This window comes from Schistocerca americana, chromosome 7 (genome assembly GCF_021461395.2).
Source record: "Schistocerca americana isolate TAMUIC-IGC-003095 chromosome 7, iqSchAmer2.1, whole genome shotgun sequence".
Lineage (NCBI taxonomy): Eukaryota > Metazoa > Arthropoda > Insecta > Orthoptera > Acrididae > Schistocerca > Schistocerca americana.
In genome coordinates, this window is record NC_060125.1 from 117,363,199 (window position 1) to 117,388,281 (window position 25,083).

General features: G+C 44.8%; 1 protein-coding gene across 2 annotated transcripts in view; it reads left to right on the plus strand.

The window, feature by feature from the left end:
- The window catches only part of LOC124622258 (UDP-glucosyltransferase 2-like), a 125,845-nt gene that overhangs the window by 85,307 nt on the left and 15,455 nt on the right, over window positions 1–25,083 (plus strand). For both annotated transcript variants that reach the window (XM_047147919.1, XM_047147920.1), the window contains exon 6: window positions 9,105–9,324. In XM_047147919.1, coding sequence (XP_047003875.1) covers window positions 9,105–9,324 — 220 coding nt within the window. The remainder of the gene's footprint in view (window positions 1–9,104; window positions 9,325–25,083) is intronic.

The window sequence follows — 25,083 nt, forward strand, 5'->3', positions numbered from 1 at the left end:
AGTGGAAGTGGTGGCTTCTCACACAGTGACTAGCGGTGCCCTTGTTGGAAGGGAATGCCTCATTGGACTCTGCTTTAACAAAACAGTCTTCGCCGACCACCGGTACCTCTGCCATGCTGTTTTGCAAAAAATTGTCTCCCAGATTGACTATTGTTATATGTGAGTTTAACGAGTGCGTGTATATAAATTCCCTATTTCACTCTGGCTCCTTGGCATCTCCCTCAGTCATCCAACACATACTCACACTGTTGAAGGTCCGTCTCCATCTTCTCCACCCACTGTGGCATTTCACCCTCACATGGAATGGGGAAGAGCCATCTATCCATCTCACTGATATTACCTAAAACCGCATATTATTTTTTAATAATAAAAACATATACACATTCAAAAAACTATGATTTTTTGATTAAGTACTCAATTACTTTCATATCAAAAGTGTGCTTCCATTGGCAAGGGCAGGGAAGATGGATTGGAAATTTCCCAGAGGGCTGGGGGAGGTGGAGGGCGAGAGGAGGGATGGGGATTATTCCCAGGGTTAGTAAATCAACCCCCAAGGGGCATAAATCAATTGTCATAGGTTAAAGTCATAAATCAATCAAGTTTGCCTCTGAATGTATGCTGGCCCTTTAATGTACGTAACCTACACAAACGAAATCTGCTCATACCAACATTACCCCACTACTCACGTTGTCATAAAGTGGCTGCCCCAGCATGGCTTTCTGGGTGAGTAAGAAGTGCATCAAATGTATTTCATCTAGTTCCCTATGTTAGTGTATGCATAGATAAGCCTTTCAATTTCCTAGCTGAGATGTAGCATGTGGATGAAGTCATCATGGTCTCCTTTCTCCCTCACGTTAACAACCAGTAGTACAGGAAAAGTGGAGCTATCATCAATCTAAAGGGTGCTCCTATCACCACAGCACATTCATTATTAGCCCTTGAAAGATCTCCGGCCCTCTCCTAATTCGTCGGTGTCAGTCCCTCGGTTTCAGAGCAGCACTTGCACTTAATGCCCACAATTATTTGTTGGTTATTGCAATGTCTCTCTTCTCCTACTGCTTTTACCCTCTGCAAGTCACTCAAATACCATAAAGGTTATTCCTTTATGCCTTAACATATGTCCTATCGTCCCTTCTTCTTGTCAGTTTTTCACAGCTGTTCATCTCCTCGCTGATTTTGTGTAGAACCTCATTTCGTATCTCCTCCACCCACCTAATTTTCACCATCTTTCTGTAGTACTACATCTCCAACACTTTGATTCCCTTCTTTTCCCTTTTTCCCACAGTCCATTCAAATCCAGCCCCTGAAGATTTGTAGTCAGACCGTAACTCCGTTAAAACTTCAGGACCCCTCGTGTCAGTCTTACTTCTTCGAGAGGTTTTTGGTACAATGAAACAAAGAGGACTGTGGGGTCAACTGCGGATCGGCGAACGAGGTCTCAAAGGCTGGACAGAGCGAGGGACAAAATGACCGTGGTCTCTTCAAAGGAACCATCCCATCATCCGCCTTAGTCGAATCAGGGAAACAAGCGGAAAGTTAAAACTGGATGGCTGGACGGGCATTTCCCACTCCTGGCACCAGACACTCCTGGTATAATAGTTCCATATGTTCAATTTTCGTTGGTGAATTTCTCTCTTTTCTTTTTCCCTCACAAGAGCACGCATTCATCCCGAATAGGTCCCGTTCCTTAGGCAATGGAGAGTCATGCAGTCGCTGTGCCCTAGACTTATAAGTAACCCAGACAAATCATCCGAAGCTCTCGGGAGATACTACAGCTTGCTGAACTGTTCACATACATATTTCTAGGAGAGTAACCTTTTTTCCCTTTGGTATCGGTCTATGCTTGTGGAATGGGGTGTCAACAATGCGAGCAATCCAGCTACCGCTGGATAATTCGATATACACTCCTGGAAATGGAAAAAAGAACACATTGACACCGGTGTGTCAGACCCACCATACTTGCTCCGGACACTGCGAGAGGGCTGTACGAGCAATGATCACACGCACGGCACAGCGGACACACCAGGAACCGCGGTGTTGGCCGTCGAATGGCGCTAGCTGCGCAGCATTTGTGCACCGCCGCCGTCAGTGTCAGCCAGTTTGCCGTGGCATACGGAGCTCCATCGCAGTCTTTAACACTGGTAGCATGCCGCGACAGCGTGGACGTGAGCCGTATGTGCAGTTGACGGACTTTGAGCGAGGGCGTATAGTGGGCATGCGGGAGGCCGGGTGGACGTACCGCCGAATTGCTCAACACGTGGGGCGTGAGGTCTCCACAGTACATGGATGTTGTCGCCAGTGGTCGGCGGAAGGTGCACGTGCCCGTCGACCTGGGACCGGACCGCAGCGACGCACGGATGCACGCCAAGACCGTAGGATCCTACGCAGTGCCGTAGGGGACCGCACCGCCACTTCCCAGCAAATTAGGGACACTGTTGCTCCTGGGGTATCGGCGAGGACCATTTGCAACCGTCTCCATGAAGCTGGGCTACGGTCCCGCACACCGTTAGGCCGTCTTCCGCTCACGCCCCAACATCGTGCAGCCCGCCTCCAGTGGTGTCGCGACAGGCGTGAATGGAGGGACGAATGGAGACGTGTCGTCTTCAGCGATGAGAGTCGCTTCTGCCTTGGTGGCAATGATGGTCGTAAGCGTGTTTGGCGCCGTGCAGGTGAGCGCCACAATCAGGACTGCATACGACCGAGGCACACAGGGCCAACACCCGGCATCATGGTGTGGGGAGCGATCTCCTACACTGGCCGTACACCACTGGTGATCGTCGAGGGGACACTGAATAGTGCACGGAACATCCAAACCGTCATCGAACCCATCGTTCTACCATTCCTAGACCGGCAAGGGAACTTGCTGTTCCAACAGGACAATGCACGTCCGCATGTATCCCGTGCCACCCAACGTGCTCTAGGAGGTGTAAGTCAACTACCCTGGCCAGCAAGATCTCCGGATATGTCCCCCATTGAGCATGTTTGGGACTGGATGAAGCGTCGTCTCACGCGGTCTGCACGTCCAGCACGAACGCTGGTCCAACTGAGGCGCCAGGTGGAAATGGCATGGCAAGCCGTTCCACAGGACTACATCCAGCATCTCTACGATCGTCTCCATGGGAGAATAGCAGCCTGCATTGCTGCGAAAGGTGGATATACACTGTACTAGTGCCGACATTGTGCATGCTCTGTTGCCTGTGTCTATGTGCCTGTGGTTCTGTCAGTGTGATCATGTGATGTATCTGACCCCAGGAATGTGTCAATAAAGTTTCCCCTTCCTGGGACAATGAATTCACGGTGTTCTTATTTCAATTTCCAGGAGTGTACAACGCTAACCAATTAGGATGTGCAACAGCACAGAGGTAACAAGTAGTTCTTGGTGCCTAGCTTTCGTACGGTTGCGATCTGCGGTATCGGCCGCTATCCGGTCGACCGCACTTTCAAATAAGTGCGCCAGCAGCTTCGCCGCCGCATTTCGTACAGCCGCCAACGCTGCACGCGGCGTTGCCACGAACGATTACGCCACTGCCACAGACTTGCATTGCGGCCAGGGCTCGACGTCTTCTGAATAGACAGTGTACTGAAGACTGACAGATTTGTAAATCTCTTGTGTCTGTATACGTTTCAACATTCAAAGCTACCATTAGCAACTGCCGCTGTGGCAACAGTAACAAAGTTATGTACTGTATTTACTATTTGACATTAGATGTAGAACAAATTAATATTTGAATTATCTGTTCATGAACAACATCTGTTCCTCGCACCTGTATCCACTGAAGAACCACACAGAGTGCAAAGGAAGTCATAACAGTATCCAGGATTTTTTTGTCAAATGGGATTTTATTCACGTTTCGTGTTCGCTGTTCAAATAGAAAGCTTTAGCATTCATTACGCATATCTTCAAGATGCGTATTGAATAGATCACAGAATTTATTTCTGACAGTGATACTGTCCACGGTTATTAGGACAAGTAATGGGTGTATAGGTGAGTGATTTACAACAGAAGCCTTACGACTTCAGGCTGTATCTCTTGCAGATAATAGCTCCTTCCACACTGTTGCTAGTATCCGTATTATGAAAACCTACAACGTAATATGCAACGGTCATTCAATAATTAAAGAGACAAATTGGTCTCTAGAAAAAAAGCTTTTATTTTTACAAAACAATACTTTTCCTACTTTTCAGCATAACCCCCTCGAACATTTATGCACCTGTTCCAACGGGGTACAAGGTTTTTTATTTCGGGTGCAAATAACTTTTTATCTTTATATTTAAACCAATATCCCACAAACTTTTTCACATCCTTGTTGTCCTGAAACCTCTTCCCACGTAATGCCTCCTTCGGTGCACCAAACAAATGGAAATCACTAAGTGCTAAATCAGGACTGTAAGGGAGATGAGGCAGTACTTCCCAGCCCATTTTGACGATGGTTTCACGGGTTAGTTGGGCAATTTGAGGGCGTGCGTTGTCTTGTTGGAGAATCACACCTGTCCTATGAGATCCACAACGTCTCTCTCTTATGCCTGGCTTCACCTTGTTTAAAAGCGAATCCCAGTAGTATCGGCTGTTCATTGTACTCTGCTCCTCGAGATAATCACAATAAAATGGACCTTCAGGATCCCAAAACACCCTCAACATGACTTTTCCTGCTGATGCTTCGGTTTTGAATTTTTTCTTGAGAGGTGAGTTGCTGTGCTTCCACTCCAAGCTTCGTCTTTTTGATTCTGGCTCATAATAGTGAACCCAAGTTAAGTCACAAAATTTTGTTGAGGAAGTGCTCACTTTCTCTTTCATAATGTTCCTTTAGCTCTCAACTTTGTTTCCTAGTGTAGCCGCGTCGACTCCTTTGGGACCCATCTTGCACATGTTTTGCGGTACTTCAGCTTGTTACAGATAATATACATCTACATCTACATCCATACTCCGCAAGCCACCTGACGGTGTGTGGCGGAGGGTACCTTGAGTACCTCTACCGATTCTCCCTTCTATTCCAGTCTCGTATTGTTCGTGGAAAGAAAGATTGTCGGTATGCCTCTGTGTGGGCTCTAATTTCTCTAATTTTTTCCTCATGGTCTGTTCGCGAAATATGCGTAGGAGGGAGCAATATACTGCTTCACTCCTCGGTGAAGTTATGTTCTCGAAACTTCAAGAAAAGCCCGTACCGAGCTACTGAGCGTCTATCTTGCAGAGACTTCCACTGGAATTTATCTATCATCTCCGTAATGCTTTTGCGATTACTAAATGATCCTGCAACGAAGCGCGCTGCTCTCCGTTGGATCTTCTCTATCTCTTCTATCAACCCTATCTGGTATGGATCCCACACTGGTGAGCAGTATTCAAGCAGTGGGCGAACAAGTGTACTGTAACCTACTTCCTTGGTTTTCGGACTGCATTTTCTTAGGATTCTTCCAATGAATCTCTGTCTGGCATCTGCTTTAGCGACGATTAATTTTATATGGTCATTCCATTTTAAATCACTCCTAATGCCTACTCCCAGATAATTTATGGAACTAACTGCTTCCAGTTGCTGACCTGCTATATTGTAGCTAAATGATAAAGGAAGTTATGAGCTGTACCAGTACTAACTTGAACCTTATAACCTATCATTTCCACAGTCACACGGCGGTCGACAGGAGTAACGTCATCAGTTCAATTTGCAAGTGAGGGTGTTGAAACTGCAACTGGTCGGGCAGAACGGTGTTCGTCAGTCACTGAGTCGCGACTGTTTTTGAACGGCTCTACCCACTTGTAAAAATTTGAACTATTCATACAACCTTCACCATAAACTTTAGACATTCGCTGGTTTCTCGCCTTCAAGTAAAAGCGAATAACAGAACTTTGTTCAACTAATGTGGACGTTTCAAGCGGACTCACCATGTTGAAATGTATATTTGAGGTTATGAACAAAACAATGTTGATACATCAGCTTATCAGGGCTCATCCCAGTGATGCCAACTTAATGCCATAAAAGTATGAAACTTGCCCTACTAACAGTTTTTTCCCCAGACCAGTCTGTCTCTATACTCATTGAATGACCCTCGTAGCTTTAGTCATGGAGTTACCAAGCTGCGTAGCTGTCAGTTGCAGAAGACACAAGCAATATAGGGGAAGGCGGGGCAAGACGGGGAGGTGGGGTAAGACGGGGAAGGGCTGTACGCCATAGTGAGAGTGTTGTCATCCGTGGATAGCTACGTCAACATCATCAGTACACAGGTCCCAGTGTGTTAGCATTGCTGAACCTTAATTTCGAGGCGGTTTCTGAGAGCTTTGCAAAGTACTACAATTGTTATATTGATTTGCAATGTTTTACACCTTTCGAGGTCCTAAAACATGTGTTTCGTGAACATTTGTCCAGACTGTATATATAGCACTGAATAGTATGTCTTATTAACAGTAAACTGCAGTGTCAGTAGTCAATGTTCACTACATAGTGTTCATGTAGGCGTAACATAACCTGACAGCATGGTAGGGGGCAAGACGAGGTGGGGCAAGATGGGGAGCTTCCCCGTCTTGCCCCTACTATTTGTCCAACCATTATCTTCTTATCGTCTCATGTGTTTACCTCACTGCGGGTTTTGAACACGTAAATTATACGTTGAATACAATTGTAAATAGAATGGTATTTGTTATTCCAACGTTTCCTAATTAATTACAAAGTATGCCTGAGGCTATATGGTGAATAAAAATACACAAAACGTGCAGAGTCATTATTCTTGCTATGCTTTAACAACTGACTATTGGAAATATGGTATTTACTATATAATATAGATTACCAGGAATGATCTGACTCAATAGTACGTTCCACGTGTTTTATTTCAGATGGTTCGCAAGAATCGCCGACAAACGTCTAGGCAAGATTGGTCATTGGAGTCAATGGAAGGCGCTGTAAATGCTGTTATAGAAGGTCATTTGGGTCTTTCAGGGCTGCTCGACAGTTCAACATGCCACAGACAATGATTGAACGACGTGTGGCAAAGAAACGTGCTAATCCTGGCTATACAGTTCTCAAAAGGTTAGGACCAATCACTAGTGTGTTTACCACAGAAGAGGCAGATGTTAAAGACTACTTAACACAGATGGAAGGACAGTATTTTGGCCTAACACTTAAAGAACTTTGTGAACTTGTTTTTCAGCTAACTGAACGAAACAACGTCAAACATCCATCTAATACTGCAGCCAAATCTGCTGGAAGAGACTGGTTAAATGGGTTTCTTACACGAAATCCTACCTTAACAATACGAAAACCAAAGGCCACATCAATCGCACGAGCAATGGGGTTTAATCGAGTTGCTGTAGATCAGTTTTTCGATCTGTTAGAAAGTCAATTAGACACTTTCAAGTTTACGGGAGACATAATTTTCAATTGCGATGAGACTGGTTTAACAGTCATTCCAAAAGCTCACACAAAGGTGGTTGCTTTGAAAGGGTGCAGACAGGTGGGAGCAGTTACTTCAGCAGAAAGAGGCCAGACTGTGACTGCAGAAATCTGTGTTTCAGCGCCGGGGTGCTACGTACCACCTATGTTAATTTATCCTCAAAAACGAATGCAACAAGCGTTTGAGACTGGCCTGCCCCTGGTGCCTGGGTAGAAGTCCAAGAAACTGGTTGGATGACGAAAGAACTATTTTTGACTTGGTTTAAGAAGTTTATTGCATTTACTGGAGCGTCAAAGGAAAGACCAATACTTCTCATATTGGACGGCCACAAAACGCACACCAAGAATTTAGAATTGATAGATGTGGCCCGCGAAAATGGGGTTGTCTTGCTGTTTTTGCCACCACACTGCTCACACCGTCTTTAACCATTGGACGTGGCATTTATGAAACCTCTCAGTAAATTTCACGAAGATGAAGTAAGATCGTGGCTTCGCACCCATCCTGGAAAAGTTGTTACGCTGCATCAGATCGCAAGTTTATTCGGCAAAGCCTTCATTCATTCAGCTACAATGACCACAGCAGTGAACGGGTTTCGGAAAACAGGCATTTGGCCTGTAAAGAGAAATGTGTTTCAAGAAAGTGATTACCTTCCCTGTTCAACCACAGACATTCATCATGCTCACGCATCTGAAGTTACAGAAATGGAAGACCAAATACCAGAGATGTTGTCCAGACGTAAAACACCTGAACATTAACAACTGACTATCAAGCCTCTGTTTCCTCTAACTTTCAGGTTACCAGCCCTGAAATGGTGTTAGCTATTCCAAAGGTGGATAAAAAAAAACAAAAGGAAACCATCTAAAAGGTGTGGAAAACTCGTTGTTTTAACCGAATCTCCTTATAGGAGTGAACTATCTGAAGAAATTAAACGAAAAGGAGTCCCCAAACGTGCTGCATGTAAACGAAAACTCTTCTCAAAGACGTTTAATAAACCTGGGATACCACCAAAAGGACATAATGACAACGAAAAAGTGACGAACGTTACTGATGTCTTAACCACACTTTCATGCTCAAGCGATAATAAACTAAGGTCGAATGACAATGAGGAAGAGATTGAAGAACGTTTACACTGCTATGACTTGTCTGAAGGACGCTGGATACGGTGTATTAGCTGCGGACGCTGGGACCACGACACTTGAGCAGGGATAGAAAGTGATGATGACGAGGCTCTCCACACTTGTGAATGTAAGAGGCCTAAATAAAACGTAATACCTGATTCAACAATTCGCAGAACCATGTTTCGATACCTTATCGTCACATGATTTCGTTATTCCAGTCCTTATTTAAGCTTTAGAGATGAATTCATGCTAGTTCCCCAGCTTATCCCGCATATGGGGCAAGACGGGGAATTGGCAGTTTATGTTTCAAATTGAGATATTTCTAACTAAATGTAACAAGTTTCCAGGTTTCTATTGTAATTCAGTGGTTAAGTAAACAAATGATAACCAAACCTACTTGAATTTGTTTATTTTTAACCCTTTTGTAAGGATTTATGATTAGCTTCCCCATCTTGCCCCGCCTTCCCCTACACACACAAAATCTTAGAGTTACGTAACCTGTGTTTAGCGAAAGCAAAACACGTCTCGACTAGGAGTTACTTACTGAGCGTGCCATATCTTCAGCCGCTGCCCACTGCTGACTTGGAGGTAACCTGTTTGTTTCCGCAGCCCACCCTAAGGTGCGGGTGTTCATCAGCCAGGGCGGCCTGCAGAGCCTCAACGAGGCAGCGTACCACGCCGTGCCGCTGCTGGTGGTGCCCTTCTTCTCCGACCAGGCCCACAACGCCGCCAAGGTGCAGCAGGCCCAGGTGGGGCTCTGGCTGGAGTACGCCGACGTCACCAAGGACGCTCTGCTGCGCGACCTCAGGGCTATACTGCAGGACAGCAAGTAAGTAGCGGGCGTGCTCCGTCTCCAAAAGTCGGTTCCAACCGCTATGGGATGGCAAAGAAAGATCTGATGCTCTTCATACTCGGCAGTGTCTGAACAAATCTTCAGCTGTCCAGCCTGATTTATGTTGTGCCTCTCTGTTGTTGTTGTTGTTGTGGTCTTCAGTCCTGACACTGGTTTGATGCAGCTCTTCATGCTACTCTATCCTGTGCAAGCTTTTTCATCTCCCAGTACCTATTGCAACCTACATCCTTCTGAATCTGCTTAGTGTATTCATCTCTTGGTCTCCCTCTACGATTTTTACCCTCCACGCTGCCCTCCAATACTAAATTGGTGATCCCTTGATGCCTCAGAACATGTCCTACCAACCGATCCCTTCTTCTGGTCAAGTTGTGCCACAAACTTCTCTTCTCCCCAATCCTATTCAATACTTCCTCATTAGTTATGTGATCTACCCATCTAATCTTCAGCATTCTTCTGTAGCACCACATTTCGAAAGCTTCTATTCTCTTCTTGTCCAAACTATTTATCGTCCATGTTTCACTTCCATACATGGCTACACTCCATACAAATACTTTCAGAAATGACTTCCTGACACTTAAATCAATACTGGATGTTAACAAATTTCTCTTCTTCAGAAACGCTTTCCTTGCCATTGCCAGCCTACATTTTATATCCTCTCTACTTCGACCATCATCAGTTATTTTGCTCCCCAAATAGCAAAACTCCTTTACTACTTTAAGTGCCTCATTTCCTAATCTAATTCCCTCAGCATCACCCGACTTAATTAGACTACATTCCATTATCCTTGTTTTGCTTTTGTTGATGTTCATCTTATATCCTCCTTTCAAGACACTGTCCATTCCATTCAACTGCTCTTCCAAGTCCTTTGCTGTCTCTGACAGAATTACAATGTCATCGGCGAACCTCAAAGTTTTTATTTCTTCTCCATGAATTTTAATACCTACTCCGAATTTTTCTTTTGTTTCCTTTACTGCTTGCTCAATATACAGATTGAACAACATCGGGGAGAGGCTACAACCCTGTCTTACTCCCTTCCCAACCACTGCTTCCCTTTCATGTCCCTCGACTCTTATAACTGCCATCTGGTTTCTGTACAAATTGTAAATAGCCTTTCGCTCCCTGTATTTTACCCCTGCCACCTTTAGAATTTGAAAGAGAGTATTCCAGTCAACATTGTCAAAAGCTTTCTCTAAGTCTACAAATGCTAGAAACGTAGGTTTGCCTTTCCTTAATCTTTCTTCTAAGATAAGTCGTAAGGTCAGTATTGCCTCACGTGTTCCAGTGTTTCTACGGAATCCAAACTGATCTTCCCCGAGGTTGGCTTCTACTAGTTTTTCCATTCGTCTGTAAAGAATTCGTGTTAGTATTTTGCAGCTGTGGCTTATTAAACTGATTGTTCGGTAATTTTCACATCTGTCAACACCTGCTTTCTTTGGGATTGGAATTATTATATTCTTCTTGAAGTCTGAAGTCTGCCTCTCTAAATCACTGTTAACGAACGCTGACTCGATTCGTCAGAAATGAAGTTTCTAATAGCGTTCCCCACTCTACAGTAATATCTATGTGCAACTTACGAGGCACTAAAAAGCACTCCGTCTTCAGGCCACGAGTGGCCTACCGGGACCATGCGACCGCCGTGTCATCCTCAGTGGAAGATGCGGACAGGAGGGGCGTGTGGTCAGCACACCGCTCTCCCGGTCGTTATGATGGTATTCTTGACCGAAGCCGCAACTATTCGGTCGAGTAGCTCCTCAATTGGCATCACGAGGCTGAGTGCACCCCGAAAAATGGCAACAGCGCATGGCGGTTTGGATGGTCACCCACCCAACTGCCGACAATGCACGACAGCGCCTAACTTCGGTATCTCACGGGAACAATGGAAAAAGAGTAGTGCTCTTTGCTCTTGCTTCCCAAATAATGTGCGCTCGAAACTCTTCAGAATCCTTACTATAACTGTTAACAACTGAATAATGACTATTGAAACCAATAGCTTTATTGTAATCCGACGTCGTTTACTCAAAACATGTTACCAGTTTCTACTCCAAAGACGTCATCTTCAGGCCCCTCCCGTAATCTACCATCAACGTACGAACCAAAACGACAAAGAACAACGAATTCTTCAAATGGAAACAGTACAGTGTATTAAGCATGTTACGGCAGCATGTGTAACCAACATAGTCGAGTGAAGCGGGATCATAATCAACTGGATCCCGTAACTTCCAGTAACAAGCCCACCCAATAGTCAGACGACAATTCCTCGAGTTATTTTGTGAGTCTACCAGAATGCGGCCGCGCGTTATCGTGCAGTAACATCACTTCACACAGTCTTCCTGGTAGTTGTTCACGGACTCCAGGTGCAAGACGCCTCAGTTATTGACAACAGAAGCCGGGAGTGATGGTTACACCTCGGGGAAGTAATTGTTAGTACACCACACCACCGCTGTTCCACCAGATGCACTACATTATCTTTCGTGGATGTGCGCAGGTCTTTGTTTGGGGAGTTGCTGCTTTGCATGGGCTCAACCATTCCATTCTTTTCCTTATGCTAGCATAAAGACACCATTTCTCGTCACCATTAACGATACAGGACAGGAAAGGTCGGTGTTGTTCACTAGCCAATTGATCACTAGCAAGCAGAGACGCATGTATGGCCACTCGCTGAATTTTGTCATCTTGGTTTAGAGCATGCGGTACAAATACACCCGATTTTTGAACCTTCCCCATTAAGTACAAATGTCGCACGATGGTGGAATGATCACAGCTCATGACACTTGCCAGTCCTCGAGTACACTGACGAGGACCATTGTGAATTAATGCGTTTAAACGATCTTCATCAAACCCAGGAGGTCTTCCTGAACGTGGAGAGTCATTAATGTCAAAACGATCTATTTTCTTGCCTTGCTCCGTCCAGTGTCATTATCGCCATACACGGAGCATATGTTTCTGGCTGCCTTCGCTGCTGGCACCTCTCTACCGAACTAGTAGGGGAGAATATGTCGGAGACGTTCCGATTTCTCGACATAGTAGGTCTACAACACTTTCTAGCGTCCACCGCTCCAGTCACTATCTCTAAATGACACTATGTAAACCTAAAGAACAACAGTGAACTACAAACAGGAAATGACAGCCGGTACCCATAGCAACTGGAACACCAAAGTGCAAAACAAAGGCGCTACGAACTTACGCGCCCACCTAATACTGTCTTAGTTGGACCTAATGAGAGCTCCCCATTTTATAAAAAAAGGTAGTCGTCGCTTGGAAACAGACGAGGACATCTCATTCCGAACAATTGACTGCATTTCAGAACCAATTTTTTTTAAGACGTACGTTTTAGCAAAAGCTATCCGTATACAGATAACATAAAATAATCTAAAAATTCCTCGAAAATCAGTTAGTGAAGGAAGTGATATTATGTAGCCTACTGAAGAAAAGAAAAGTCTTTGCAAGAGACAGAAACGCAATGGAACGATAACGGTGAGACACACTTACATTTAAGAAGTCTTCAGTTGGAGAGTGTGGTTGTGTCACCCGCATACTTCGTGTGAGGATGGAGATTCCAATAATGGGAGTTGGATTACCGGACCCAACCCACAGTAAAACAGCACGTTCGTCCTTTTACTGATTCTCCTCTGTATCACTTTCATGTCTGACTTTCAGGAATACAACCTAATGACATATGAAAGATTTTAGACTAACTTGTGAGATTTAAAATCTCTGAACTCGTCACGGTAATAAAAAGAGACTAACAGTGATTTGCGAGAAGATGAGTCACTATCTTTCAGAAACTGTCTGGCAAAAATAGTGAATCACCCAGAAGACAGAGTCCGATGTCAGTGTAATTTCGTATACATACACACCATCGGCGGGAATGTAAACTGTTGGAGTTGCTGTTCTCTGTGTGAACATAGTGCGTTGGTACTGTTCGCGCTGTTGTTACCAGGAGTGGCAGGGTTTACACGGTTTGTGAACAGTGTCAGATCTCGAGCAGTGAGTGTGAAGGACACGCAGATGCGAGACAGACTTTAACTAGTACTAGCACCTGGCAGAGTCCGATTGGAGCGTCATCGCGGAATTATGAAAGGCCCAGAATTGCTGGGCACTCGCATGTGACTGTGGCCCGACGCTGCACTGCACGGGAACGCGTGGGCGTGAGGCACACTCGTCCCCGAGGTTCCCGCTGACCGCCTCTGATCACCGCTAGGATGGATCGTCCTGCTGTTCACCGAGCACGACGTGAGCCCTCCACTGCGCCTCAGAACAAGTAATGCCTCCGCCCTCCGCCCCCCCCCCCCCCCCGCCGCCCCGACGCAACATTCTGTATCGTCCCACACCAATGCTCGGAGACCGGAGACTAACAGAAATCGGAGTAAATAACTGCCCTCCCACACGTACGTTGCCGCTAACAGCGTAATCTCATGTAAGGAAATATTATTATTACAACTAAGCATCAGACTAAGGGGAAGCAACATATACTTGCGTGGCTCCCTTTACCGTTTAGAAAGTGCCGCGTACCATTGTGGAACAGCGAGGCTTTGTGCGAGCGATGTGCGATTTGAGAAGTAAAGTTTGCTAAGAAATTCCCGGACGTCACTCGCACTGAAAATGTACCTAAGGGCCAGTTTAAAACTGAGATTACAACGGGAGAATGTAAGTAGTATGTTGACGTCGGCTTCGACTGTTTCGTCCTCGCCGGCCGGGGTGGCCGAGAGGTTCTAGGGCTACAGTATGGAACCGCGCGATCGCTACGGTCCCAGGTTCGAATCCTGCCTCGGGCGTGGATGTGTGTGATGTATTTAGGTTAGTTAGGTTTAAGTAGTTCTAAGTTCTAGGGGACTGATGACCTCAGAAGTTAAGTCCCATAGTGCTCAGAACCATTTGAACCATATTTTTTTTGTTTTGTCCTCACAATGATGCTTCGGACACTGTTGGCTCTGTGGAAAAGAAGTTGGCACATAGAAAGTAAATGATTAAGGTTGTGCAACTACCAAAGCAAACGTAAATTTAGAGTAATTGACACTATATGTACGAGCTTGGATTAAAAACACATGTAACATGTTAACACTTAAGTCAATAACAATGACAGACCTTGAGTGGTTTGAAAAGTTTAGAAATAACGTAGAAATGTTCATTCATTAACCACTCTGCGTTTTTCACACATACTAGTCTCACATGCAACAAAATAATAGTATATCTCTGTAGATTTAAACGAATTACAAATCTTATAATGACGCCTATGTAAAGGTGCGTCCGTATTATACAGGAGATAAAAAGAGAAATATCGTCCGGCAGTGGACGATAGGTTGCGCTCTTGTTTTTTGTAATATTCAAATGTCTTAAGAGTCTGTCTTTAATACCGATGTTTCTACAGTCGCGCTGAATTAGCCTATAGTTTCTTTGGCGCGTCAGTAGCGCTGGATTGATTTCCCCTTGTAAATCGTCAAACTACATCGTTGCAATGCATAGTTAAATATTATACATTGGCAAATAAATGGCTCTTGGCCTCTTTCATTACTCAAATCAGTATTTTATGTGACGAGATGTGGCGGTGTGAAAATACAACATCTCAGTAGCTCAGTTGACCGAGTTCGGAGTTGTCCCGTGACCGGGAGCCGCGGGTTGCTGGTGAATGGCGCCTCATTGTGTTCACCGACGAGTCGCGCTTCTGCGCTTCTGCACTGGCCAGGGCGACCGCCGCCGGCGAATGTGCCGGCAACCTTGGCAGCGGCACAGCGGTGTTACCTGCCGCCTACCGTCAAGCTGTGTGCGTATCGGTAGGGGGGGTGGGGGAGGGGGGAGCCATCAGATATGATTTCAGGTCACGGCTGATTGTGACTGAGGGATGCACCATACGGTCCCATGCGGAGTACGTAGGTGTAGATGCAGGTGTAGAACTCTGACAGCAGTACGGCACGTCACGGACATCCAGCGTCCTCATGTGTTACTTTTCATACGAGAGTATCGTACTGCCATTTTTCAGCAGAAAAATGCTTGTCCAGACATGTGTCTCTATGGACTGTCTGCGCGATGATGAGGTACTCCTGTGGCAAGCAAGATCCCGATATGTGTTCTTAATAGAAAGAGATTTGACGATGTGTCAGACGACGACAGTTTGGCTTTAGGAAAGGTAAAGCAGCCAGAGAGGCAATTCTGACGTTGCAGCTGATAATAGAAGCACGACAAAGAAAAATCGAGACAAAGTCGTAGGTTTTTTTGACCTGGAAATAGCGTCCGACAATGTCAAATGGTGCAAGAAATTCGAAATTCGGCGAAAAATAGGGGTAAGCTATAGCGAGAGACGGGTAATAGATAATATGTACAAGAGTCAAGAGAGAATAGAGTGGACTAAGAATGAACTGCTCAAATTAAACAGGGTGTAAGACAAGTATGTAGTCTTTCGCCCCTACTGTTCAATCTGTACATCGAAGAAGCAGTGAGGCAAATGAAAGAAAGTTTCGGGAGTGGGATTAAAATTCAAGGTGAAAGAATATCAATGATACGATTCGCTGATGACATTGCTATCCTGAGTGAAAGTGAAGATGAATTATCTGATCTGCGGAATTGAATGAGCAGTGTAATGAGTACAGAATATGAATTGAGAGTAAATATAAATAGGACGAAAGTAATGAGAAGTAGCAGAAATGACGACAGAGAGAAACTTAACATCAGAATTGATGGTAACGAAATAGATGAACTTAAGGAATTCTACTGCCTAGGCAACAGAAGTAACCAATGACGGACCGAGCAAGGAGGACATCGAAAGCAGACTAGTACTTGCAAAAACGGCTTTCGTGGCCAAGAGAAGTCTGCTAGTATCAAAAATAGGCCTTAATTTGAGGAAGAAATTTCTGAGAATGTACGTTTGGAGCACAGCGTTGAATGGTAGTGAAACATGGCAGTTGAGAAACCCGGAAAAGAATCGAAGCATTTGAGATGTCGTGCTGTAGAAGAACGTCCAAAATTAGGTGAGGAACGAGGTAAGAAGTAAGGAGGTTCTGCGCAGAATCGGAGAGGAAAAGAATATAAGGGAAACACTGACAAGGAGAAGGGCGGGATGATATGATATCTGTCAAGGCATCAGGAAATGACTTCCATGATACTAGAGGGAGCTGTAGAGGAAGTCAGAGACTGGAAAACATCCAGCAAATAACTGAGGACGTAGGTTGCAAGAGCTGCTCTGAGATGAGGAGGCTGCCACAGGAGAGGAATTCGTGGCGGGCCGCATCAAACCACTCAGAAGACTCATGACTAAAAATAAGAAAAGGAAAACGAAAACATGTGTGGGATTAATGGGACTAAAGAGATTAGCTATGAGGTCATTTCCGACGAGTGTAGTATCCAGGATATTTAGGGCCAATTACAACACATGTGGGCCAGTTTCCCTCAGGAGAGGATGCAACGACTTTACGACGGTCTTCCAAAGTGAATCACTGCATGCATCCAGTTCAAAGGCAGTGTAAGCTGACAGTGATGAGTTGGCTCACACTGCCAAGTTGTTTGGAACTTTGACTCCATTTTGTAAACACTGAGAAGATATCACATACCATCTCACTTCGTTTGCTCCTCCCCTTGTGGCAGCTTCGCTCTTTCGTCAGCCATTGTATTTCAGTTAATGTCTTCCACGGGCAACATTATAACGCGTATAACCTTACCTGCATCGTTCTTAGTCATGAAAGTCTCCACATACGACAGGATTTTTCATTGATGGAAGAACTAGAACAACGTCCTCCAAAAAAATTAAGATTAGAGTTTAATATCTCGTCAACATAGAGGTATCTGGAGATGGAGGACAGGTTTGAATTCGGTAAAGGATGAAGAAGGAAAAGGCCAATCACGGAAAATCTCAATCTCGACAGCGTTTGAACCGTGGCCCACCAGAGGGAGGAAGACGAAGTACTGGCGGAAGTGAAGCCGTGAGGTCGTTTTTGAGTCGTGCCTGAGTACCTTACTTGGTAAGAGCATCTTTTGCTAAAGGCACGGTTTCGAGTCCCGATCCTGCACGCAGTCTTAATATGCCGGGAAGTTTCGAAACACCGTACCCTCTGCTGCAGAGCAACGTGTTCATTCCTTTAACGGTTCTGATGTCGATGTTAATAACCAGGGTGGTTTTGAATGGTTACATCTCCTTCCATCAGTGCTGTGCAGTGATGCTTTAGATAGAAGAGCCGCAGCAATCGGTAAGCAGACAGGTAGCATGTGCCACGAAGTTACATTCAGATGCTTATAGGATCATATATCTTAGGCTTCCGTAACAGTCTGTAGAAACGGAACCGTCATAGGATCACTTCTTTCTTGTCCATCTGTCTGTCTGTTTTAAACCCTTTTTCTCAGGAACAAGTTGAAATATATGTCACATATTAAGGTTGACGTTCTCTTGGCGATGTAAAACAGGACACAGCCATTTGCGTCACATATTTTGGTACTCGCGAATTCACTCATCAAAAACTACGGGGTACTTCCCGTTGGACCAGAGTCATGAGATTTGGCAATAAGAAAGGATTCACAGTACAAGGACAGGATAAGAATCAGAAATTTGTTAATTTGTAATTACATCACACAAAAAGAATATTTCTTTTGTTATTTGCTATCCAACTTCAAACTCAAAATTAACATGTAAAAAAGTTTCCAAAATAGAAGTATTATTGCCTAGATCACAGCTAATAGACGAATTGGGGTGGCAGTTATTAAAATCAAGGCGTTTCTCGCTGCGGCAGGACCTTGTCATGACACCAAATTTCTCCTCAGACTGTGAAAATATTTTGTTGGCATTGCATAGGGAGAAATGACCATCACAATAAAATAAGAAAATTTAGACCTCGGACGCTGTGCGAGAATGGAATGGTAGTAGATTAAAGGTGGTTCGATGAACCCTCTGCCAGGCACTTTATTTTGAACTGAAGAGTAATAATGTAGATGTACATGATACGTATAGGGTTACTAGTTTCAGCGAAGTTACGTTGGCATCTCCAGATCATCGGATACGTGAATGATAAGACCACTACATGTCGTACACTGTCATCTTGCTATTGAAAACATGGAGGTAAACTCACAGAAAAGAAACTGCCATACAACACTTAAGTACTCGTACACTAACATAAAAGCCATAACCGTATCAGAAAACCATAGAGGTACATCAAATAGATAGTTAGCCTGCTGTCAAGGTGTATGTGTTTTATCTGACGTACTTGACACCTCTGTGCCTTGCCGATACACTTATGACTTTTATTTTCGAGTTCTTCACGTTGCATGGGGAAGTCTTTTCCGTCAGTTCACCTCCATGGCCAGATGACAATGTGCCACATGTAGTGGCTTTATAATTCATGTATCGGATGATCTGAAAGTGACAATATAACATTGCTGAAACTATTTATCAGGATATGTATAAACTGCGATGTGGGCAATAAAACTTCAGTTTTGGGAGCTTTCTTACACTGACATAGAGATTGCTCTCCTTCTGACAATACCGGGCAATTATTGAAATTAAAACATTATTGACAGTGTATGAATGCGTGGTTTCGCGGCGATATGAATTAATAAAATTTTCTGGGGCTTCCAGGCGCATCAGGTGGTTAAAATCCCACGAGCTTTTGAACGAGCTCTCCTCAGTCATTGTCAAGTGGTAGAATGACTGCTGTGTCGCCGTGGCCGCGTCGTTATATAGCCGCACTGCTGGCTGTGAAGTCACTGGTGCTCTCTTCCTCGCCATAAATGGTAATGTTTTCATCCTGCGTCCGTCGCGCCCGTTTTAATCTCTCGATGGCAGGGTCCCAGGCTGTGCTGAGCTGCAGATCTCCGTCCTTGTTGATGGATTTTTCAGACGTTTTTATTTCAATAGCTTCTTTTATGACGCTATCCCAAAATCCCTTCGTCCTCATAACGACAGATGTTTCGTCGAATAGAATTCGGTGTCCATTTTCTAAGGCGTGTTCTGCCACGGCTGATTTTTCTGCATAGCGTAGGCGTAAGCACCTCTCGTGTTCCGTCCGGCGTTGCTCCACAGTGCGTACTGTTTGGCCGACGTAGTAACAGCCACACTGACATGGTATCTTGTACACTCCAGGCGTTCGTCCTTCAAAGGCCTCATGAGCTGTCAAATTTTTGCTGGGGGCCTGAACACCGATGAAATGTTATATCTCTTCAGGAGCCGGCTAATCTTTCCCGACACTGTACCACAGAAAGGCAAAAACACAAGTCTCTTGCTTTCTTCTCCGGTGGTGTTTCTCTTCTCTGTTGGCGTGTTTCTTGCGTGTCACACCAGATATAGCCTGTGACACCTGTCCGTGGCTGTACCCGTTTTCCCTGAAGACTTTTCGGAGGTGGCTCAGCTCTAGTGGCAGACTTTCAGCGTCTGAGACGACTTTGGCACGATGGACGAAGGTATTCAGAACGCCACGTTTTTGTGCCGGATGGTGGTGGCTGAGAGCGTGCAGATACCAATCTGTGTGTGGCGATTTCCTGTAGACACAATGGCTGGGGTGCCCATTGGTTTTCCGTCGAACGAGGACGCCAAGGAAGGGCAATGCACCAACTTGATGTGGCCGTGAATGCTGTTCAGGTGTTCTAAGAATTCTCCCAGTTTTTCACGACCATGGGGCCAGATGATAAAAGTGTCATCGACGTAACGATAAAAGCAACTTGTCTTAGCTGGAGCCGTGTCGAAGGCGATGTTTTCAAATTTTTCCATAAAAAGGTTGGCTCAGGATGGAGCTAATGGGCTTCCCATAGCCACGCCGTTCAACTGGTCGAAATACTGGCCGCCATGTAGGAAATACGACGATGTCAACGTGGCCTTAAATAGTCCCATAATTGTGCTATCAAATAACTGGGAGAGGAGATCTATACAGTCTTTGACCGGAACACACGTAAACAAGGAGACCACATCAAAACTAACCATTACATCTCCTTGACTAAGACGCAGTTGTTTGATTCTGTTGATAAAGTCGTCGGTGTTCTTGATGTGATGCACACAACGCCCCACATGCGGCGCAAGGAGGTTGTCCAGGTGTTTTGCCAGTCTGTAAGTGGGTGACCCAATGGTGTTCACAATGGAACTTGTGGATTTTTGGTGGTCCATAAAGCGTAGGTGGTCTCGGCGCCTGAGGGAGGAAATTCTTAATAATGCCCTCATCCAGTGTTGACTGCTTTAGAAGCTCTGATGTCTTCCTCATTATTCTTGGCGTCGGGTCCCGTGGCAGTTTCCCGTATGTATCCTCTTCAAGAATGAACTGAATTTTGGCGTCGTCGTCAGCTTTATTCAGAGTGACGGATGCATTGCCCTTGTCAGCTGGCAGAATCACGATGAGGGGGTCGTTGCGGAGTGCGTGAATACCACTGCGTTCAGCCCTCGACAAGTTAGACCTCGGTGGTTTAGATTTTGAAATGATACGGCACGTTTCTCGGCGAATTTCGTCTGCACTCTCGCAAGGCGTCTTGCGGATTGCTTGTTCTACCCCACTTATAATATCACAGATAGGGATGCTCCGAGGCGCTAGTGCGAAGTTAAGACCTTTCTTAAGCGCCGAAATGGCACCCGCATCATATTGACAGTCCGTCCTGTTGATTTTCGTTCTGCACCGTGTTGTTGTTGCCGCGTGAACTTATCTTTCTATTTCTGAGTGGTCTTCCTTTGCGATGACACCTGTTGTGCTGAGATGGCCGCTTCGATCAACTCCAAATCTACTTGCGAGAATACCTCTGTCAATTGGTGATGGATAGCCAGCAGTGGTAAGGTGGCTCTGAACACTATGGGACTAAACATCTGAGGTCATCAGTCCCCTAAAGCTTAGAACTACCTAACCTAAGGATGTCACACACATACATGCCCGAGGCAGGATTCGAACCTGCGACCGTAGCGGTCGCGCGGTTCCAGACTGTAGCGCCTAGAACCAGCCAGTAGTGTAACCTTTCCAGCAACAGGGCGAAGCTGACACGACGATAGATTCTTCTGGCTGCCGAGGTGTTGATGTGATGGCTCACCACGGCAAATCGTGGAATCGTGTTCTCATCTCGGCAGCGTAGCAGGAAGGCTAGAGAGCTTAAGAGGCTAGCCTTCTTTTGGGATAGCATCATAGAAGAAGCTATTGAAATAAAAACCTCTGAAAACACCATCAATAAGGACGGCGGTTTGCAGCTCAGCACAGCCCGGGACCCGGCCATCGCAAGATTAAAACGGGCGCGACGGACGCGGGATGAAAACATTATCGCATATGGCGAGGAAGAGAGCACCAGTGACGTCACAGCCAGCTGTCCGGCTATATAATGACGCAGCCACGGCGACACAACAGTCAGTCTTGCCATCTGACAATGACTGAGCAGAGCTCGGTCGATAGCTCGTGGGATTTTAACCATCTGACGCGGCTGGATCCCGAGAAAATTTTGTTAGCCTTGGAATCCTTGGAACAGATTTTTTTCCACTATCAATGTCGATAACTGCCAAAATAGTCTAGATCCTCTATTCCCGAAATACATGAACTGTCTGCATAAATTATTAAGTCTGTACGAAATCCCCAGTGCGCCTGACCTACTCGCACCTGAGCAGTTTCTTTTTTCATAAAAATAATCGAATACAGAAGCTACTTGTAAATCATACGTAGAACATAACGTACAATACAGTCATGATCAGTAAAAAAAGAACACGTTGAGCGACTAGAGGTAGGACGTTCATACTCACAGGACATGTACATTAATGTGTTCTACTCAAATGATAAGCGCTTTAATCTCCTCGGTTCAGCGTGTGCCCTGTTGCCTACTGGACACAGCGGCCGCCATGGCCCCTGGTAACTTGCTTCATGCGCGATGACATCGACGCGTATAAGGCGCGAATTGCGTCCTGCAGTATAGCCATGCATGATGCGTTCACCTGTTTGTTCCAAAGTTCATATGTGGTGGTTGGCAATGGGTCAAAGCGCTGCACCCGTAGTTTCACCACATCCCACACATTTTCGATTGGCGACAAGTCTGCTGATCTGGCGAGCCAGGGCAAAAGGCTGAATTCCTGTGACAGCAAGAAGGCAAGCGTTCGTGCAGAAACATGTGGTCGTGCATTGTCTTGCTGAAAAATGGCGTCTGGGGTGTTGGGCAGAAAGAGTATGGCCACCGGTTGTAGCATGTCATTCACATAGTACACACTGGTCACAGAGACTTGAACACGCACCAGCTGTGATTTGTAGTTGTATCCAATAGCATCCCACACCATAAGGCCTTGAGCTGGCGCTATATGTCTTGTGCGAATGCAGTCACTGTGATGCTGCTTCCCCTATCTGCGCCGAATCAAAATGTGGCAATCATTTTCAAACAAACAGAACCTGGATTCGTCGGAAAACAATATCTGATGCCATTCCTGTTCCGAATGACGTCGCTCCATACACCAATTCTGCACATTCGTCAAAGTGGACGAAGCGCACGTAACCCATGCCATAATAAACTTGGTCAGAGTGTCACCTCTGATAGAGTAGAATGTGTTCCAGTATTCCGCTGTTGCGCCTGAGCCGGGGGTGGGGGGGAAGATCTGTTGTCGTGAAATGCCATTCGGTTGACGTGTCGGTCTTCTCGGTGGGTGGTCTGGGTGGTCAACCAGAGGAATCTCGTCGGGTTCTACGGCCTTCCGTGAACCATTCTGCACCCAGTCGTTGCACTGCTGAAACACTTCGTCCCACACGAGTAGCAATTTCCAGAATGTATGCATCACATTCTCTCATGCCAATAATGCACCCTCTTTCAAATTCACTGACTTGGCGGTGCGGTTCGCAAAAACATCTGCGAGGCATCCTGCACATCTGCTCAAATCACACCGTTGGATTGCCTTCGATTTATGGCGACAACGAGGGCCGTCGGCACCTTTTGCCGGTAGGTGGTGTTCCGCTGCGACATCGACATTGACCCATGGGCCAACATGGTTCAAATGTTAACAATGTCTTGTAACCTCCCCACCGCAATTTTTTTAAAAGAAAATATAGCAATACTTAATAGAAATGGGGGCCAAGTGTAACCTCCGCACAAAGATTTGAAAGAAAAAGGACGATACTAATTAGAAATGCTGATGGACATGGCTCTATGCGTAACCTGCCCACAATGAAATGTACTGACAATGGCAACAAAAATGTGAAATTCGCAATCTGACTCAAATATAACTCCTTCAAAAAATTAAAGTCCATTCAGTGACAAGAAAATTCAATTAAACCGAAATATCGGTCTTTGGCCCTGTGTAAAACAATCAGAATTAATGTCTTACCTCAGAATAAATGGATGTCACATATCTGCTCTTGTTGTTGCGCACCGCTTGGAGGAACTGCATTGCAAATAATAATATTCTCTTTTTTTGTGATTTTAGTGAAATTTTTCTTCAAAAGAAGTGGAATGAAATGGGAAGTGCAACGAAATCTTGAGTTCAATAAAAAATTAAATTTTTGAAAAAATGCTTTTGAAATAAAAAATTATTATTGGGAGACTTGTTGGAGAATAATTACAATAAATAAAATTTTTCATTATCTAATGATTATATTAATTAACAGTATACCTTATTCCTCATCTTGACCAGTGTTGCCGACCGCCTACATCACACAACCGCACTGGGCTGCTACTACTGACCGACCGCTCTGCATGACGACTACCGACTGAGTACTGCTCTCAACTAGACAGAGCTACAGACTCGCAACGACTGACTGACTGCTACTCTGCATAGCGACAACTAACTCGCAAAGACTACTACTGACTGAGAACCGCTCGCAACACTCGCGCGGTCAAGCGCATACTCTCTGGTCACAGATGCTACAATGCCTCGCCATCGCTGCTGCGTTACATACGTGTTTCATAACCCTCCACTCGGGGGGCAAAAATTTGGCAGCGATGGTGAGTCATTTGGACTTGCCAAGCGCGGCAAAATTTTTCTTTAATTAACAAAATCCTACAACTTACAGAATATTTAAATGTTGTGCACACGCACTAAGTACAAAATATATCAGACAAGGACAAAATGTGAATACTAAACATAGTAGCAAATCAGAAAAAAGTATATACAAACTTTTTGACAGATAAAGTGCACAGGCACTGAAAAAATTCTTTAGCATATTCAGAACAAATAAACAGACTGGCAAGAATAATTAGATGTAGTACATAAAGTAAATGTTGTGCACACGCACTAAGTACAAAATATATCAGACAAAGACAAAATGTGAGTACAAAACATAGTAGCAAATCAGAAAAGTATATACAAATTATTTGACAGATAAAGTGCACAGGCACTGAAAAAATTCTTTAGCATATTCAGAACAAATAAACAGACTGGCAAAAAATATTATGTTGACAAGTGTACATGCACTGAAAAATGTCTTTAGCATTTTCACAACAAATAAACATAATGGCAAAAAAAAAATTCATGTCCAAAGTGCACATGCACTGAAAAATGTCTTTAGTATTTTCACAACAAATAAACATAATGGCAAACATCATGTCGACCAGTGACATAAGTGTACTCACACTGGAGTTTAGCGAATCGAAAAATGTATAACCTATGAACATAAATGATGTTACCAAAAAAAATTTTTTTTTTTTATGTGACAAGAATCAGGATAGGAAAGGGAAGGATTGCATCATGGTTGTAGCACTTTAGATTGCACACAGCTGCTCTGAAAGTCCATATCTTTCCACAGTAGTACAACACCAAGTGACACAACTTGAAGTTCTTTTCCCATCAGAATTTATCAGTGTAGCCAAGACACTGAACTGTCGTAGTAATGTTCC